Source organism: Pectinophora gossypiella, chromosome 28 (assembly GCF_024362695.1).
Source record: "Pectinophora gossypiella chromosome 28, ilPecGoss1.1, whole genome shotgun sequence".
Taxonomy (NCBI): Eukaryota; Metazoa; Arthropoda; class Insecta; order Lepidoptera; family Gelechiidae; genus Pectinophora; species Pectinophora gossypiella.
The window spans coordinates 5664559-5684878 of NC_065431.1; the positions used below are offsets into that span (position 1 = coordinate 5664559).

Consider the following 20320-nt stretch of genomic DNA (forward strand, 5'->3'; position numbering starts at 1 on the left):
ATGGCGTCAGACGTCACACATATGCGCGTGTACGATAGCGTCAAAGTGTGGTGTCTGTGTAAAACGAGGTGTTTTGTATAAAGTGACCGGGGTGTGATACAGGGTGGTTTAGAGGTTATACTACTATCGCAGATTAAACATCAGCGCTCAAAAAGTAGGACGCAGTGTTACAGTCTATGTAGCGCTGTTGACAGTACTTTTCCGCAGTGCGCGATTGGGCGCCGAACCGGCAACATGTGGGGTAAAAAGTTGCAAAGAAAGAAGCTCGAAGCATAAACACACCATCCTGCGCGCGCTAGCTGACCGGTGGGACTCTCCGATGCTGGTGTGCTGGATTCGGCTGCACGCAGTCGTATGATTGGCCGCCATGGTCGGGGAGTCCATCCCGACTTGCCATTTCAATATATTTGTATGTTACTAACACTAGTTTGTAAGCTTGCAATTTTACTAACAAATATGGATGTTATCAATGTGGATGAGAGAAATATTATTATTTATTATAAACAAGGATGGAATATTTTCAGGGAACCTAGCCTGGAAACTCATTAATTTGATTTAATTTGAATTAAGAAATAAGACAAAATAAATAAATAACGATTTTATTTCCATTCCAACTTACAAGAATAAATACATTTAGGCACTTTTTACAGCATTCAAACTTGTATTAGACACTACGTTATTTGATCGCTTTGATAACAAGCATTACGATAATGACGCTATTTTTGTACACACCATCTAATTTTATTTTAAGTTATAGCTGTATTTTTTTTAGGCAGAAATCTAAAACAACCCTCTAAAAATGTTACATTGGCCAATACTTATTTTTGTTCTTTAAGTATACGTTATAGTTTTAACTCTTATGTTTGCTAAGAAGATTTATAGCTGTTTTCATTTAGAAGTTAATTCTGTTTAAGTTTTATACATATTTATTTATAATATAATTCTATTCACCTAGATATACGTTTTGTTGTTGTAATTGTGAATGCAGTGTGTACCTGTAATTGAAGCACATATACAAAAACTAATTTATGACTTGCTTTTTATAACTTTGAAATATGTGTACTGTTTGTATACCTATCTTAATAAAATAAATAACCGGAATTAAGTTGACAGCACACGTCAAACGGGTGCATACTAGCGAGATTCCTACTTGATTCGCTCGGGTATATATATCACTCATTCGTTTTAAAATTAACAGTTGTCAATCACCCGTCCCTTTTCTTTTCGGCGGATAAGAAAATGACAGGTATAACTTAAAATAAAATTAGGAGGTGTCTGCAGGAATCGGATCCAATACTCATATTTATTTTTTATCTGTTAGAATTATTTTTTACTTATACATTTACAAATAAAAAATATACCAGGGGTGAACGTGGGTTTATGTATTTGACTCTCTCTCTCTATTTAAGAGCTGCGCTCTTGTCGGTGGAGTAACCGCCATTCCTCTCTTCTTCCCGCCAAAACCTTCACCTCCCGATACGACATGACCTGCACCTTCTCTTTTACTTCTTTTTTTTTTGGATGTATTTGACAGCCAATCAAAATTGAAACCAATTATGATACAATTGGGTCGTGTACTAGGTTCAAGATAAATTATGAAATTCTGATTACTAAATAAAGACACATCTAAAACTAACGAAAAACATTTTCTTTTTTCTATTAAACTTATTTATGAATTTTAATCAAGAAAAACGTAATAATAAGTCCGACATTTTGTCACGTTTTTCTATGACGTCACAGAGTGCTTTTTCATACAAATTCCATAGTAATTTCGTGTTTTGACGTTTAGTAAAAAGTAACTGATTTGACTAGTTGGAAACTAGCCTATTCGACTGAACTTTAAAATACTTAAACCCACGTTCATCCCTGGTTTATTTTTTATTTGTAAGGTGGTAGATTTATGATGCAGGTGTAAGTAACCTAAGCGTACATACGGCGATCAGATCCAGGATGTTATATAGAAAGGCCATAACTAGAACGAATTACGATTACGAATTTAACGAAAATTAATAAAATTGTTCCACTTGCACAAGACATCAATTATAAACATTATTATTTACTATTAATTATAAACTTTTATTTAAATAATATTAATAAATTTCTTTAAACAATAACAATCTCAATTAATGGAATGATAAATTTCATTAAATTGCACTTATTACAAGACATATAATTAAAATTATAAAAATATATTAGTCATTAACATGAGAAAACCACATACCCGAGAAATGCATTTTCGGAGGTATGTGACCTAACCTGTATTGGGCTGGTTTTCCCTTCGCGGGTCGGAAGGTCAGACAGGCAGTTGCTTCTGTAAAAAACTGGACCTGTCAAACCTTCAGGTTAGGTAAGCGGACCCTGTGAGAAACGGGATAACGCTAGGGAGATGATAACATAAGCAGCCTATACATGATTTTACTGACCGTAACGAAAACTTTTGAAGATGATTCAGCTCATTATTCTCAGTTAATATCAAGTGGAATTTTCCATTGCACAAATATAGAATTGAAAATAATTTAAGCAAACAAGAAAAGTCATGAATTTGGCAAAGGAAAATTCCAATTGATATTAACTCAGAATCATGGTGTGAATCATCCCTCTCAGTATTCGTTATAACAGCAGCAGTGTCTGTGTCCTGTATGAGTTGTTTCAAGGTGGCACTTTCAAGAATGAACAGTTTTCAAGTTAGTTCCACAATTCTGCAGAGATGGCGTTCACATCACTTTAGGAAAACTTGGTATAATATTCAAGCGAAGTTATCATAATATGATATAGTAACAATTCTAAATCACAAAATTATTTGAAAATATTATTTTTTTCTTCTTATTAACATACATAAAAATCTAAACTGCATAAGTTAGATGCTTGAAATTTGACATGCACTCCCACACACACAAAGATCTCTCTTTTATAACACGCCACGCGGACGAAGTCGCGGGCAAAAGCTAGTATTACATAACTACTGAACAACTCCTGATACCAAGACGTTTTCTAATCATCTCCGCCTCCCAGTAATGACAGCGGGTCTTCAAAAACAGGCTCTGCTGATTTGCTATGCGCTTCCTTGGTGGATTTTGATCGATCGTGAGGTTTTGGTTCTGAAAAAGACACAATGTTAAATGAGGATAAAAACTGCGGGCTAGCGCCGTAAGCGCGCGATTCTTTCTCGCCTCGACATACATCACCCGTCACTCTCTCACAGTACTGCACAGAAAGAGACAGATGATCTCTGTCGCGGCGAGATAGAGTCGCGTGCTTACGGCGCTAAGCGCGCAGGTGTCGCTACTGTTGAGAGTTCTTAAATTTCTTAAATTTTGACCGTTCCCCATACTATTTGAGTAAACAAACATATTGTTTTGGTTATATTTTCACACTATAACCCTCTAGGCAGCGTTATATTAATTCCCTGAAGATCGGAAAGAAGAAAATTTTCAATCAAAACTGTCCTTTTCCAACTGACGGCTTTTCTTTTTCGTAACTCATCCTTCAGGCGGGATATACTCCACATTGCTCTACATTTTATAGCAATTTATCACGAATTTTAGCTGGACAGTATCGAGAACTGTCAAAAGTTAGGAACACTCAACAGTGTATACGCTTACATTTGAGCTTCTAGTATATATCCTCATTATATTATCAATATTTTCTATGTATTTATAATCTATATCTTAATCCGTGATAGCTCTGTTGTGAGGACGATGCTTACCTGTAATTTTCTTCGATTTATTTCCAAACAAGTCATCATCACTCTCGTCACCGAAAAGAGATCCTTTCACTTCTACTCCTTTGAACTCTTTCTCCACTAATTTCTCCCGTTTTTTATCTTTCTTTGCGCCTGTAAACAACTCTTCTTCGCTATCTGATCCGAAGATAGATATCTTTTTCTTATCTTTTCCCTTATCTACCTTTTTGCCCGTGAATAACGCTTCATCGTCTAAATCGCCGAATATTGAAGATTTTGGTTTACGATTTTGCGTTTCAGTAGGTTTATTTTCCGGTTTTGTTGAATTTTCATTCTTTTCAGATTTGGTAGTTGAAGAATTTTTAAAAAGATTATCATCGTCAGAATCTAAGATGTTTTCCACTTTTTTAGGTTTAGGTTGTTCTTGAGCTTTACTTTTGTTTGTTTTAGGTTTCATGGTTTTGAATATGTCTTCATCATCATCATCATTCGTTAGAATATTTTTAGGTTTCACTTCTCTAGAAGAATTATTACCTGAAATATTAACTTTTTGATGATTTGGTGGTATCATAGTTTTAAATATATCGTCATCATCATCATCGACTATGTTTAGAACTTTTTTAGGTTTTTCCTCAGGTTCTTGACTCGGTTTCGTGTTGAAAATATCTTCATCATTTAAAATGTAAACTACTTTAGATTTAACATTTCTGTTTGGACTAGTCTTCGGTATAGTACCTGTGTTTTTATTAATATTAGTAATTTCTTCGTTTTTGCTATATGTAGCATCCGTTTTAGTTGTTTTGTCATCTACGATAGGTAGCAGGGAATCTCTTGAATCAGTATTTGTTTGTGAATCTAATTCATCTTGAGTAATTTGTGCAACAGTTATAATTCCATCATGTTTAGTAGTTTCATTACTGTCTTTTTTTGAAATTTGTGCTTTAGAAGAACTCGTTTCTCTAGTAACTTTTGTTTCAATATTTGTGTCTTTAGAATTGTCGGTTAGTTTTTCATAATCTTGTGTAATGACTAAACTTCTAGGCTGATCATCGATAGAACTAGAATTATCAGTGGAATCTTCACCGAAATCAATTCCGGACTTTTTCACTGCTTCTCTTCTCGCTCTTCTAGTAGACGGTCGTCTTTTCACCTGAATTTTAGCCCTTTCCTTAGACAGTTTGTTATCCAGAACATTCGACTCAGGTTTGCCTTCGAAGCTAACTGATTTTACTAACTTTGCGTCTGTGGTCGGTTCTATGATTTCATTAGTTCTAAGTTCTTCGTTGCTTTTGGAAGATATTGCCTGTCCGTCTGTCTGTTCAATTGGCTTGGCTACTTTCTTAGGCGAAGCGCCTGGTAAAAGAGTGTTGACGTTAATATTAAAATTCATAGGTTTAAGTTTGCCAATTTTTTTGGTTTCTGCCTGAGGGCCATCTGTTTTATCTATACCTTCACTTTTTGTTATTTTATTGTCTTGTTTTATTTGAGTATTTGTTACATCTTCTTTCGGTGTTTTAAATAAATTATCATCATCATCATCTTTTAACAGACTAGCTATATCATCACTTTTAACAACTGTTTCATTAGATTCATCGCCAAATATATCAATCTCAGCTGGTTTTTTGAAAATTTCATCATCTTCTATATTACTAAATATATCGCTTTTGGTTGATTTTTGACCTTCGACATCAGTAATCTTGCTTATTTCAGATTTTTGAACGGAATCTACTGCACCAACACTAAAAACGTCATTATCTTTAACATTTTGTTCAAAATCTGCACCTTTAGTAGGAAAGATATCTTTTTTGGGTTTTTGAACGAAATCAACATCTATGGCCGGTGGTTCATCTCTGAATAGACCAAATAGTCTATCATCGGCTGCAGAACTGAAGTCTTCAGGGACCTCTTCAAGTGTGACGTCATTCTTTTTGAAAAACAAATTCTCATCATCGGAATCGTCATCAAAGAGTGCGTTAACGTTTTTACTCTTTTTAGGTTCCTTCGGTTTTTCGAAAGCTGGTGGTAAATCGTCAAAAATGTCGGTAAACGCGTCTTCTTTTACTTTCTCTTTAATTTCAGAAGGGTTGGATTCTAACTCTTCATTTTTTGTTTTTGTTTCAACGGTTATTTGTTTTTGGTTATCTTTTTGAAGTTCATTGTAATCTTCTTTTGGAGTATCTGTGATGTTTTTATTCGCATGTACTTCTTTAGTATTGTCTAGAGCAGTATTTGCCGGCATTTGTTTTGCACTACTGTCTGCGTTTTCGCCCGTAGCATTATCGACTGCTGCCGTTTCTGTATTTGGTATAATGTCTTTAGTTGACGCAGAAACAGGTTTAGGAATTTCAACCTCTTTAGTAGTTACTTCAGTATCTGGCGTAGATTTATTAAACATGTCATCAGTATCACTATCATCAAAAACACCGATTTTTGAATTTTGTGAATGATTGTCGAAAATATCTTTTGGTTTTTCAGTAATTTTTGGCTTTGGTGTTGTATTCGGTTTTTTAAATAGATCTTCTTCTGGCAAATTATCGGTGCGGTTTTCTTGAGTAGATTTAAAAACTTCTTTTGCTTCATGCTTTGTAGTATCCTGTTTATTATTATTTCTCGCTTCCGCTAAACTCGAAGTGTTGTTTCTTGGTGGTTTACCATCAATGGCTTTATCATTGGTGACAGGAGTATTCGATTTCGTATTATTTTTAAACAGATCATCATCTTCATCGAGCATAGATGTAGCTGTTTTAAAAATGTCATCGTTTTGAAGCTCATCATTTTTATTATCATCACTTTTCACTGTTGCTGATGAGTTTTTAGTATCTGTTCGAAATAAATCATCGTCGTCATCATTATCAAGAATAGATTTAGTAGTTTTCATTGGACTATTATTTCCTTTCTTAGATGATGAATCATTTTGAACTTCATCACTTTTGCTTTTCAAGTTCTGAGTAGATGTGAAAAGATCGTTCATTTCATCATCATCAAATAGATTTGGGCTGTTGATAACTTTTGATGATTTCGCTTTTAGTTGTTCGACAGTTTTCGATTGGTTAGATTCACTACTATCATTTATAACAAGCTTTGGCGTTTCTTTTGCAATATTCGCTTTATTACCAACATTAAGTGTTTCTTTCTTATCTGTAAATAGACTTTCTCCGTCATCTTCCCCAAATAGATCTTCAACTTTATTCTTACTTGCTGTAGAAGCTAGATAACTTTGAGCATAGTTTTTAGAATCTACATTACTTTTGACAACATCATTTGTGACGCTTTTAGCTACCGTAACATTATTAGTAGAATTTTTAATATCTACAGTATCTGACTTATTGGCTGTTTTAGTAACTTTATTAACAGCAACATCACAAAATAAATCATCATCACTGTCATCAAAGATACTTTTGCTGTCTTTAATAAGCTTATTTACTTTTTTAGGTTGATCACTTGTTTTAGTTTTTTCAGTAAAAAGTTCTTCATCACTGCTGAAAATTCCTTTTTCTTTCTCTACCTTATCTTTACTTGTCTTACTTACTGTATCTTTTGCTACATTATCTGTTATAGTTTTAATTACAGCTATATCTGAGAATAAATCATCTTGTTCATCGAAAATTGACGTGTCTTTTCTCTTTTCTTTATCTTTTGGTGTTACTACGTTACTAGTAAAAATATCATCGATATCATCGAATATATTGTCACTGAATAGATCTACTTTCTTATCTTTCCTCACTGGCTCTTTAACTGTCTTAGCCTTCTCCTTTTCCTGCCTTTCCTTTTCTTTCTGTTCCCTTTCTTTTGATTTAGCGAAGAGATCGTCGAATATATCTCTTTCTATTTGCCTTTGAGGTGTCTGTTTTTCTTTCGGTGATTCTGTGGTTTCTTGTTTCTTAAGAGGATTATCAATCATCTGGGATTTTTTTGTAGCCTGTGGTTCTGTGCTGTCAGATTCTTCGCCGGAAGTGGATGATGCGCGCTGGTTCCGCCTCAATATGGCCGCCCCGATGCTCTCTGCGTTGTTTCCGAACAGAGACATTCCACCGATGGGTTTCTGTAATGGAACAGTGCCTTGATCAATAATGGGGAGAGGAAGATCAATATATTGGCGCTCTTCTTCCTCTATCGTGTGGATTGTGAGGTGGATTACCAACTTCATCAACCCTGGTGTCAGGGTTACTATTGAGGCGCCAAAGGCCCCTGCCATGACTCATGTAACGCCAAAGGAAAACCAGCCCAATACAGGTTAGGTCACATACCTCCGAAAATGCATTTCTCGTGAATGAGGATTTCCTCACGATGTTTTGCTTCACCGCTGAGCTTGTGATAATCATTTATGATCCACAAATGAATTGGAAAACAAAGTCGACAAGCATTGGTTTAGGCATATATGCTGGATTCGAACCTGCGACCTCAAAGTGAGAGGCAAGCGTTTTAACAACTGGGCTGGGCTACCACGGCTCCGTTCTATATGCAGTATAATTCTCAATTCTATCTATGGTATAAAGTATTGGTGAAGTCGGTCACTGACCTTAAAAAAGACAAAAAAGAACATTCATACTAACCTTGGTATTAACTTCTTCCTGTTTCGTAGTTTGAGCTGGTTTAGGATTAGCAGCAAACAATTCATCTTTGAATAAGGGTGATTTTTCCTTGACATTTGATTTTTGTGTTGGCTGAAAGTAATTGAACTGATAATTTAAACATAAACAGTCAAAGAGCAAAAGTTCAGTCACTGAGCCCAGCAAATTATTTGTAAATAGTGGTGAAATTATGAACTACTTATTAGTTGTCATAATTATAAAATTTATTTTTTTGTAGGTGTTTTTGGTAAATTACAGAAACGACTTATAACTAGGAGGTGTTAAGTGCAACCAGTTAATTTATTACTTTGCAAGAAACTGATTGGACTTTTGCAGCTTACCGTACATCCATCGCATAACATAATTATGATACAATAATACACTTAAATAGCTATTAGAGTTTATATATGAGTATATTGTTTAAAAAAAAAGTATTTCTTACCTTGTTATCAACATCTTCAAACATATTCCTGCCAAACAGGTCGTCGGCCACGCTGCTTTGGTCCCTGCTGCTCTGGCTATAAGGTTTATTTTTGTGTATCTCTGCGAAGATGTCCTGGTCGGATTCCTCTGATTGGTCGAAATCCAACGGAGGGGGCTCGTCCGAGAATATAGCACCTAGAAATAATGAATAATTGGGTCCTGTACGGTCACGAGTACTAATATGTATACACTTTGAAACCATGTCACATTAACTTTTTTGACAAGTTAAACCGTTTTGGCGGCGAGGGTGTGCTGCCGCCAAAGGATGTTTTCGGGGTACCGAACTGAGCATAGTACCCCGCTAGTCACAAGTTGTTAGTGTGACTAGAGATCGACGATCCTTTAGTGTTGTGTTGGAAGTTGTATATATGCGTCTTGTTGTGTAAACTTCGATGGCGCGTTTCACGACCGCTTGAAGACTGCATTATTGAATGTGGCGCCATCTGTTGCATGTGGGCGGAACTAGGTGGCCAACTAGTTGGGTCCGCTACATCGTAATAAGTCTCATTAAATGTCAAATATGACACTGCGACAGGGTTCTAAAGTGGGTACATGATATTGCTCATGACTATATTAGGTTCAAGATAATTTATAAAATTCTGATTACTAACCAATGCAACATAGTTACGCTTTTAATAGTTATTAAAAAAACATCCATTTGTCCGGTCAAGTAGTTACCTGGAGCTGGTTGTTCCGGCTTATACAACTTCCTGGTTGTCGGCTGTGGTGCAGAATATTCCGTGTCTTGCTCTGGTATCTGTAGGCAAACGTTTAAAATTACAAGTGGTTAGCGACACACATACATGTATTTATTGGTAAGTTGTACTTATAGTTTGTACCCGCAATCTTTCAATTTTTTTTTACATTTTTCCTCACCTTATGGTTGTCTGGAAGAAATCGCTTTAAGCGATAAATCCGCCATTTGCCATGTACTTAGTTAAGAGACTTTTTGTAATTATTTTTGTTTTTATTTTGGTGCAATAAAGTGTATTTGTATTGTATTGTATACATACATACATAAACTCACGCCTTTTTCCCACCGGGGTAAGCAGAGACTATAGAATTCGATCCTGACACACTTCTTCTTGGGTAAACCCAGCTCAGCCGCTGGTGGGGGGCGGAGCGTTGCCGTTCTGTCTCTCTCTCTATTTAAGAGCTGCGCTCTTGTCGGTGGTTCTGTACGTGGTATTATTCCCTGTTGAGCGAAGTTGCCTTTGCAAAAGGAAAGGTGGGAAGGCCGTTGTTGCGATTTAAAGACTGCACAAAGCGTGACATGTTTATGTGTACAAAAATCTTTAATAAACTGCCAGAAAGTATCAGAGACCTGCCCATAAGAATGTATAGACGATCTTTGTTTAAGCTACTGAGCGAGAACCCCTCTTATAGTGTCAGTGAATTTCTTAATTAAAACACATAATAACGGGTTCTTACCGCGTTTAAATGGGGATATGAGACTCCCGATATTTCGACACTGTTGCAAGTGCCATGAGTGTTATGTGTTTTAATTATGATAATAACCGCGTAAACTTAAAACAGTGAATTACTTGATCACAAAATGTAATAATTAATTGTATATAAAACTGCATGGCTCTTTTCTTTATTAATGTATGTTATTTAAATTTAATTCAATGTTATACTTTGTTTTAAGTTTACGCGGTTATTATCATAATTAAAACACATAATAACGGGTTCTTACCGCGTTTAAATGGGGATATGAGACTCCCGATATTTCGACACTGTTGCAAGTGCCATGACGGGAGTCTCATATCCCCATTTAAACGCGGTAAGAACCCGTTATTATGTGTTTTAATTTCAATGTTATACTGTATAATAATTTGTATTATGTATTTATATTGTTTTATATTATGATGTAAGTGCTGATTGTAATTGTAAATCTTGCAAGACCTCTCTGTATTTGCATACCAATATTGTTTTGGTTAAATGTGTGAAACTTTAATTTAATCATATATAACAACCAATGTACCACATTTACTGCAAATAAATGATTTGATTTGATTTGTGATCAGCCCCGATAAATGGGAGGACCTGGCCAGTGACCGGAATAAGTGGGGGACGTCTTTGGCCGATGGGTGCAAAGCACACGATAAAACCTGGTTCCAGATTCTAGCCGACAAGCGCGAGAGGCGACACAGAAGTGAGAGGGCCGATTTACCACCTGTACCATAATAACCCTCAACTACAATGCCAGTCGTGCGGCCGCTACTGTCGCTCTCGCATCGGACTTTACAGTCATTTTAAAAGCTGCCACAGAAACGCTGTTTGAATCATCTGATAAAGATGACCATCTTGTAACAACCATGTATCCAAGCAAATAAAATTATTCTTTATTCTTCTTTATTCTTTATGTAAAGGCCTGGGATGATTATTATTCTATGCTTTAAGTTAGTGAAAATAGTATTTTATGCAACAGTTGTATAAGAAGGGTCAAAAAATGCGAGTGGCGTGAGTTGCGATGTGAGCCTTGGCGAACATCGCAATAAGAGACGCCACGAGCATTTTTTGACCTAGTTATACAACGTTGCATACAATACTTTTTCTACGACGACGTAATTTTAAATGAAACAAAAATTATACAAAGAAAAATTTTATTTATAAAAATGAAGATGTAAATTTTGAATGGTATTGTGTGATATGGTAATCAATAGTTCTTCATCCATTTTTCCTTTTTACATACATACATACATACATAAACTCACGCCCGTAATCCCTAATGGGGTGGGCAGAGCCACAAGTAATCAAAGACAACTTGCAGCCACTGTTGATACGAAGTCCAAAGATGGATATTTTTCCTTTTTATTTTATACTTTTTAGTGTTTTGAAACGAAACACAAAAATTTTCCAATTTATTTTCCAACGCGCGGGAAAATGGCGGCAAATGTATACTTTTTTTTTATAGTATATCTATGGCACCAAACAAAGTAAAGGTGCCAGTTTCCAGGTCAAAAAAAAAAACAACAACAACAACAATGCTTTTATAGGCCATAGAGCGTACACTTTTTCAAAGAGTTTAATTATGTATGTACTTATATTAGACTTTTTGGTTATTTAAATGCCAGATTAAAGTAGAGGAGTAGAAAAAGATATTTATTTTGTACATACCTTATTGACGCCTCCTCCTAGCCTTCGAGCCAATTCCGCAGCAATGTCCGACTGGCTGGGTTTAGGATGGGTGACCGGCTCCGAATGAAGCTCTGAACTTGATGATGATATCTGTGACAAGAAAATAATAAACATGTATCCTCGAAGGGGTAGGCAGAGGTGTATGTATAATGTATATGTCGTGGCCAGATCTTAGAATTGATCATTTCATGATGTATTCGATCATTTACGGCTAGAAGTAAGGAGAGACTAGCTACCTTGTATGTATTGTGTTATTTGTCATAAGTAGATATAAGTGCTGTACTATCGGATTAAGATGGTCCAGTAATGATAGTTTTAAGTTTTGATAAATAAATAAATATTTCATGAAAATTTCCTGGGGTTCTGTACTACAAGCTAACACTTCTCACAGACCCCAGTCTCTCTCACCAACCACTGTATCATAATCTTGTTTTATTGTTAATTACCAATTATCGTTTATGTGGTCACCCGGACCAAACCATATCTCACATAGTGAACGAGTGCCCTCTGCACCAGTTCCCAGGTGGTATAGCCGAGCTACATTGTGTGACGGATGCAGCAGAGACTTGGTTAAGGGAGCTTAAGCTGGATATTTGATCCAAGCAGGATATTTGTCTGCCATACGCAATTATCGTGTTGATGTGAGAGTAATAAAAAAAAATAAAAAAAAATGGTCATATTTCATGAAATAGAATATCACACGTTGGCCACATCGTGATGTAGTTTGGCCAGATCAATGTACAGTCATGAGCAATATAATGTACCCACTTTAGGACTCTGTCGCACTAACATATTTGACATTTAGTGAGACTTACAGTTCAATTTGTCAAAAAAGTTAATGTGACATGGTACCAAAGTGTATACTAATGCTCGTGACCGAACACAAAACGTTGAAACGTTGTCAAATTTGTTTTCGAATTCATGTTTGGATCATAAATGATTGTCACGTGCTCAGCGGTGAAGGAAAACGTCGTGAGGAAACCCACATTCCCGAGAAATGCATTTTCGGAGGTATGTAACTTCTGTAAAAAACCGGACCTGTCAAATCTTCAGGTTAGGTAAGCGGACCCTGTGAACGAACGCCAGGGAAATGAAATTTTTACCTGGAGTTTTGTTAAAGAAAATCATGTCGAAATGTGATTTTTGAAAAAGTTTATAATAGGTAGTTTTCACTAGAAGGCAACTATTTGTTATTCTATTGACAATTACTGCCGCACAATATCCCAGGAAATGACTGAAAACCAGCGCTGGATGGCGCCATAGCATGGCTCACAGTGTATAACCAACTTTTTGTTAATATTATTATTATTATTTATTTTATACTTATACAAACTTATAAACTAAAAACAATAAATCTCATCAATAAACCCCAAAGGGGTTTGTCCTGATGAACATTCCGCTTTAAAATTACTAAAATTTACTTAAACTAAAATTATAATAATTATGTATTTACTTAACTAATAAACACAACATACCGTTCTATCCCGTGGTACGGGCACGCCCAGAGTCTCAGAGTGGTACTGGGGGTACTCTGAGGGGTCGGGCTCTGAGTCTGAGAACTGCTCTTCGTCTTCAAGATCTCGCTTTGTTGAGCTGTCGGAGTCGCTTTCGTCTGGGAGAAGGCCTGAAATTATGTATTCAAGGATAAGTGTATAACCAACTTTTTGTTATGTATTGCGCAGAAGTCAAGAGGGAACCCACTGCCCTATTTTTCCCTAAAAGTAGCATGGAGAATGCTACACCGACAAGAGCGTGGCTCTTAAATTAGTGATGATAGTGCACCAACAGCAGTACAGTCATGAGCAATATAATGTACCCACTTTAGGACCCTGTCGCACTAACATATTTGACATTTAGTGAGACTTACAGTTCAATTTGTCAAAAAAGTTAATGTGACATGGTACCAAAGTGTATACATATTAATGCTCGTGACCGTACATACAAACACATCATCATCATCATCCCCCTAGTATTCCACAGAGTCCGCTTACCTAACCTGAAGATTTGACAGGTCCGGTTTTTTACAGAAGCGACTGCCTGTCTGACCTTCCAACCCGCGAAGGGAAAACCCGCCCAATAGATATCAGGTCACATACCTCCGATAACGCATTTCTCGGGAATGTGGGTTTCCTCACGATGTTTTCCTTCACCGCTAAGCACGTGATAATAATGTATGATCCAAACATGAATTCGAAAACAAATTCGACATCATTGGTTTAGGCCTGTGCTGGATTCGAAGCTGCGACTTCAAAGTGAGAGGCAAGCGTTCTACCAACTGGACTACGACGGCTCCTCAGTACAAACACAATATCACAAAACTCACTTTGTGATCCCTAGTTTGGTTAGGATATTACAGGCTGATCACTAAGACGATCCGTGCTTCGGAAGGCACGATAAGCTGTTGGTCCCGGTTACTACTTACTGATGTAAGTATGTAGTCGTTAGATGAGCCATGTCAGGGGCCTTTGGTGGCTCAATAATAACCCTGACACCAGGGTTGATAATGGTAATCCACCTTACAACACGATAAGAAGAAGAAACATATGGTTTTAATAGTATGTTACCTGCATGCCATTTTGACTTCCAAGCCTGAGTTCCAATGATATGCGGTAGAGGGCGGTCGGCGTACAAGTCCTTTGGTTTAAGTACGATTCTGAAACAAATATTTAATTCTGAAACAAATATTGAGGGGAGGCCTGTGCCCAGCAGTGGGACGTATATAATTTATGTTATGAAACAAATATTTAAATTAATCAACCCTAGTGGGTCGATAGCGATAAGCGCTCATTGAGAATGTGTGAATGTCTTCCTCTAGTTATTAAATAACTTGTAATGTACCCTCATTGATTTAAAAGATGTGTTGCTGTTGCAGTTTCTTGTCATTTCTTCTCCTCAGCCATAACACCTTGCGAAATGACGTAAATGCAAAAATGTTACATTGACCTTCAACAAGTTTATCCATGATAATTACGTTGAATAAATGATTCTGATTTTGATTCTGAGGGAAATCGTCCACGCCGGCGGGGTCGGTATCGGGGGGTGCAAGTAACACTCACCTCGTCATGCTGTCGTCGTCGCTATCACTGTCACTGTCACACAATATGGTGACCTGCTCGTGCATACTCTCCAAAACCTGCAGGCTTGCTTTTAACCTATCAATGTCCATATCTGACGACTGCTGTTTCGCTTGTTCCTGAAAGATTTGGAATTACTTTAATAAAGGTATAACATATACCAGCGCGCTTAGCACCGTAAGCACGCGACTCTATCTCGCCGCGACAGAGATCGTCTGTCTCTTTCTGTGCAGTACTGTGAGAGAGTGACGGGTGACGTATGTCGAGGCGAGAAAGAGTCGCGCAGTGCATTGCCCGAAACGACAGAATATATATTATTATGGTTTGACGAAGCTTGTGCGGATTTTATTATGTACGAATTGAATATTCTTTCCCTTATTTTTTTTTAATATGAATGTTGGTACTGACGAAGCCTGTGGTGGATTTACATTCTGTTTTTTTATTATTTATTTTAATTTTAATTTTTAAATGTTACTTTGTTGATGTCAATACAAAATAAAGTTAGTTTTTCTGTCTTTATTATTATTATTAAAAATAAGTACAGTACTAGTAGTAGTATATGTGAATCGATTATATTGATTCAAGAATTTTATAATATTATATTGCATATTTATTTATATATTTAATTATACCTACATGTATTACAATAAGATGTGTTTATGTACTTATGGAAACACTACACCAGTCAAATACCGTATTGTACAGGGGGGTTAAAATGGCCACATGGAAGCAATTCATCTAAGAAAGCAATATTGCTATTTGACATTTGTTTGCATTGCGCACTTACATTTATATGCGTAAATATGTCAAATTGCAATATTGCTTTCTTTGCTTCGATGTGGCCATTTTGACTCCCCAGAACTGGTCGTTATTTTTAACAGTACTGACCTTAGGTGGTGATACTTCAGCGATTACGTCACCATCATCATCATACACTCTACTCTCTATGAACTGGCTGTTGCTGAGCGCTGTAAACCTTAAGACAGAGTAGAATAGAATTTATTAGACTACACTGTAAACCGACTCGAACAAGGAGAGTATAATACAGGGTGTTAGTGACATCGTAACGACTCATTCAAGTTTTGTTAAAATGTACTAAAAATCATCATCATCATCATCATCAGCCCATTAACGTCCCCACTGCTGGGGCACGGGCCTTCCCTATGGATGGATAGGGAGATCGGGCCTTAAACCATCATGCGGGCCCAGTGCGGATTGATGGGTATTAACGACTGCTAATGCAGCCGGGACCAACGGCTTAACGTGCCTTCCGAAGCACAGAGGAGCTCGAGATGAAAACTTTCTTTTTGTGGTCACCCATCCTATGGCCGGCCTTTGCGAAAGTTGCTTAACTTCAACAATCGCAGACCGAGCGCGTTAACCGTTGCGCCACCGAGCTCCTCAACTAGCTAATACAATATAATACATATAAGGAGAATAAAAAAAAACACTTTATACTTAGTCAGCTATGGTACCTACCTATTTATATCTGTGTCTAAGACTAAGCTACTTTAAGGAAATAATTGTACCTACTTTTTTGGCAATAAATTAAATTATTATTATTATTATATTATTACTTAGTTATCATACTTATTGTTGACATTCTGCAGGTGTATGTTGGCGTCATCAAGCGCCATCACCATCTCCTCAAGCTTCCTGTTCGTCTCCTGGCATTTTGATATGATTCGCTGAAACAAATTGAGTGAGTCAAAATGAGATAATGAATTCTTCTATCGTGTGGGTTGTGAGATGGATTACCAACCCTATCAACCCTGCTGTCAGGGTTACTATTGAGCCGCCAAAGGCCCCTGACATGGCTCATGTAACGACTACTTACTTACATTAATAAGTAGTAACCGGGACCAACGGCTCAACGTGCCCTCCGAAGCACGGAGCTTCAAGCTTGAAAAGTCCTTACCAAACAAAGGACAGTCTCACAAAGTTATTTCGACAATGTCCCCATCGGGAATCGTACCCGGACCTCCAGATCGTGAGTCTAACGCTCAACCACTAGACCGCGGAGGCTGTTCAAATATTGAGGAGTAATGGACAGAGGCAAGATGATTGGACACCTAATAAGACACGACGAATTTATTAACATCATAGAAGGGAAGCTACAAGGAAAGAGAGGAAGGGGAAGACCAAGAAGAGCTTACATGGAACAGATTAAAGAAAAGGCGAACGTCGTGTCTTATAAGGAAGTGAAAGAATTGGCCTTTGATAGACAAGAATGGAGAATGCTACACCGACAAGAGCGTGGCTCTTAAATTAGTGATGAGTAAATAAAGAAAGTACCAAACTCATCAGAGCATAAGACGGACTTTCCCCAAAAATTAGCTGTGAATAATTAGATTTTATGTTAATAAGTCTCATTAATATGTTTATTAAGTTACGAATGTTAGGTTGGTTTGGACACGTATAGCGGAAGGATAATTGGATTAAAGAAAGCAGTATATATAAAGTGAAGGTTGATGGTTGGGCTGGTAGAGGAAGACCTAGAAGGACGTACATTGACCGAATTGGAGATGTCTTTAGAAGAGGTTCAGTACGATCTACTCTGAATCAGCATGCGTGTATGAAACTATTGATCAATGTGGAGGAAGCAATTTTTTTTTCTTGCTACTATGAGCAGATTTGTCATGAACAAAGTGTTATTTATTTATAGATGGATCACATACAGCTATGCACATTATAACATTCAGTTAGGTCATAATTGATGATTGGACACCTAATAAGACACGACGAATTCATTAAAAACATCATAGAAGGAAAGCTAGAAGGAAAGAGAGGAAGGGGAAGACCAAGAAGAGCTTACATGGAACAGATTAAAGAAAAGGTTAACGTCGTGTCTTATAGGGAAGTCAAGGAATTGGCCTTTGATAGACTGGAATGGAAAATGCTACACCGACAAGAGCGTGGCTCTTAAATTGATGATGATGATGAGGTCATAATTAGACAAAGTAAAACTACTTATGTGTAAGCCAATTACAAGTGAACACAACATTTGTCATAAAAAAAGCAACATCTAGTCTGTTGAGACTAACTTCTCAGCAGCTAAAAACTAAAAAAATAGTAAAGTAGTAGTGTAGTGTTAAATAAATAACTAAAAATCACTTACCTCGTGTAGATTCTGTAGTGCCTCCAGTAGGTCCTTGTCTCCGGCGAGGGACCACTGCGAAGCCCCGCGGCGGAGCGCCTCCGTGGCCGCCGCACCATCCATGCTTACCTGATCCAAATTTTATATAAACCATAACTATAAAAACTCATAATGTGTGTGTGTGTGTGTGTGTGTGTGTGTGTGTGTGTGTGTGTGTGTGTGTGTGTGCGAGTGTGTGTGTGTGCGAGTGTGTGTGTGTGTGTGTGTGTGTGTGCGAGTGTGCGTGCGTGCGGTCGCGTACGTGCGTGCGTGCGTGCGTGCGTGCGTGCGTGCGTGCGTGCGTGCGTGCGTGCGTGCATGTGTGTGTGTGTGTGTGTGTGTGTGTGTGTGTGTGTGCGTGTAGCTGTCTGTTTATTTGTCCTTCAATAAAGTCTGTCTGTTTTTCATTGTGTGCCATGTGACCGTCAAGTCGAAGTTCGGTTTCACCAGCCACATCAGAGGCCACCACAACAACGACCCGGGACAGATATTTAGGAGTCGCGGGTACGGTTAGGACGACATGATGATGATGATTTGTCCTTCATTCATGGCAAAACAAATTGACGTGTTTTTTTACATTTTTTTCTCACTTTTTACGGTTGTCTGGAACAAATCGCTTTAAGGGATAAGGCCGCCATTTGCCATGTACTTAGTTAAGAGACTTTTTGTAATTATTTCTTTTTATTTTGGCACAATAAAGTGTATTTGTATTTGTGGAGATAGTTGAAGGGATGGAGAGTGACATAGGCTATATTTTGTCTCTTTCTAACCCCTCCACTTCCCTAAAATGGGGGGTGGAAGTTTGTATGGAACATTCCGCAATTTTCAAGGGAGAAAGCTAAAAGTTGGTATGCAGACTATTTGTGACTAACAGAAAAATCATGCATATTTTTTGTCAGGAAAAATACCCCTCAGCTCCTTCAAAGAGGGGGTAAAATTTTAAATGGGACTTTCCGTAGTTTTTAAGGTAGGAAGCTAAAAATTAGTACATTAGAAAAGGTGAACTGTGCTACAAACCAAAAGCTAGTACTTTTATAATGATTAATAATTAACATAATAATATTATGTGATAATACACTAGTATAATGATTATTAACAGTTGACAGCAGCTGTCATATTTCTGTTTAAGCTAGCTAATTGCTGTTATCTAGCATTTTTCATGTTTTCAGTAAAACTTTCATGAAAAAGTTATTGAAAACACCGTTCCTAATGCAATTTACTTACACATTACTTGCATACGGCAGACAAAAATAAAATATCCTGCATGGATCATATATCCAGCATAGTGATAACAAAGGATATTTGGTAAGTTTAGTACCTACTGTAAATATATATCAATATCATAGTGGTCATGACCCACCCGTGGGCCACAGGTTGGGTCATGGGTGGCCACAACAATTGGATCTAATACTCTATGGAGATAGGTTGCCTGCAACCTGGTGACTCCCCCTTGACATAAAAGCTGGATCCACTCCTACATACATACATAACCCACACCCATACACCCTAATGGGGTAACAGGAGCTACCTGATTGAATAGCCTATGTGCTCCAGTGATTGGGCTCACAATATGGAGCCCCAGGTTCAAATCCCAGTGGAGACGAAATCACAAAAAATTGTGATCCAAATAGGCAAATCTTTTTTAACATTATAATTATTTACAGTCAAAGATAAACTTCTTCTTGTTAAATCGTTTTAAAAGTCCATCAAAACAACATGGCAAATCACCAAAAGTTTTTAATAACTTTCCCTACAATAAAAAATCTTCAAAAACAGTGGTCAAAACCAGTTAATAAAAAACAAATAGTTTATCACGGAACAGAGTGGGCGGCGAGTCATCCGCGAAACAGATAATTGTTTGCGTCCGCACATCGCAATTGTCAATGAAAACCTATCATTTATTTAATAGAATCATGGTATACCATCAATTTATACATATCATTAAGAGTTAAAAAAAGTACTATACTTACTCGCGAGACACTTTTTAGAACACTTCTACATAACAGGTAGAAAGTTAACTGTACAATTCGAGCATTTAAAAAGGTAACTCGCGAAATAAATGCGATTAAAAGTATTTATTTTATAAGTGAAATCTTAACTAACATTCACTCTCACTCAAATAGCAAAACAAAAACTGAAACGTTCTAAAACTTACTGATATTTTAAGAAGTAATTTAAGATTTGCACACCTTTTGAAATAAAATATTGCTTAAACCTGAGAAACAGTGGGGGT

At 37.0% G+C, this 20320-nt stretch overlaps 1 protein-coding gene across 1 annotated transcript; it reads right to left on the reverse strand.

Moving 5' to 3' along the window:
- Nucleotides 1-583: 583 nt before the first annotated feature.
- On the reverse strand, nucleotides 584-20196 carry LOC126379100 (WASH complex subunit 2). The gene is made up of 13 exons (XM_050027682.1): nucleotides 20058-20196; nucleotides 18070-18177; nucleotides 16542-16639; nucleotides 15840-15927; nucleotides 14934-15070; nucleotides 14442-14530; nucleotides 13353-13501; nucleotides 11857-11967; nucleotides 9415-9493; nucleotides 8696-8871; nucleotides 8236-8346; nucleotides 3707-7724; nucleotides 584-3098 (listed from the first exon to the last, which is right to left on the reverse strand). Exons 2-13 carry the CDS (start codon nucleotides 18169-18171, stop codon nucleotides 2992-2994), a joined length of 5265 nt encoding a protein of 1754 aa, XP_049883639.1. The 5' UTR covers nucleotides 18172-18177; nucleotides 20058-20196; the 3' UTR covers nucleotides 584-2991.
- Between the last annotated feature and the right edge of the window lie 124 nt (nucleotides 20197-20320).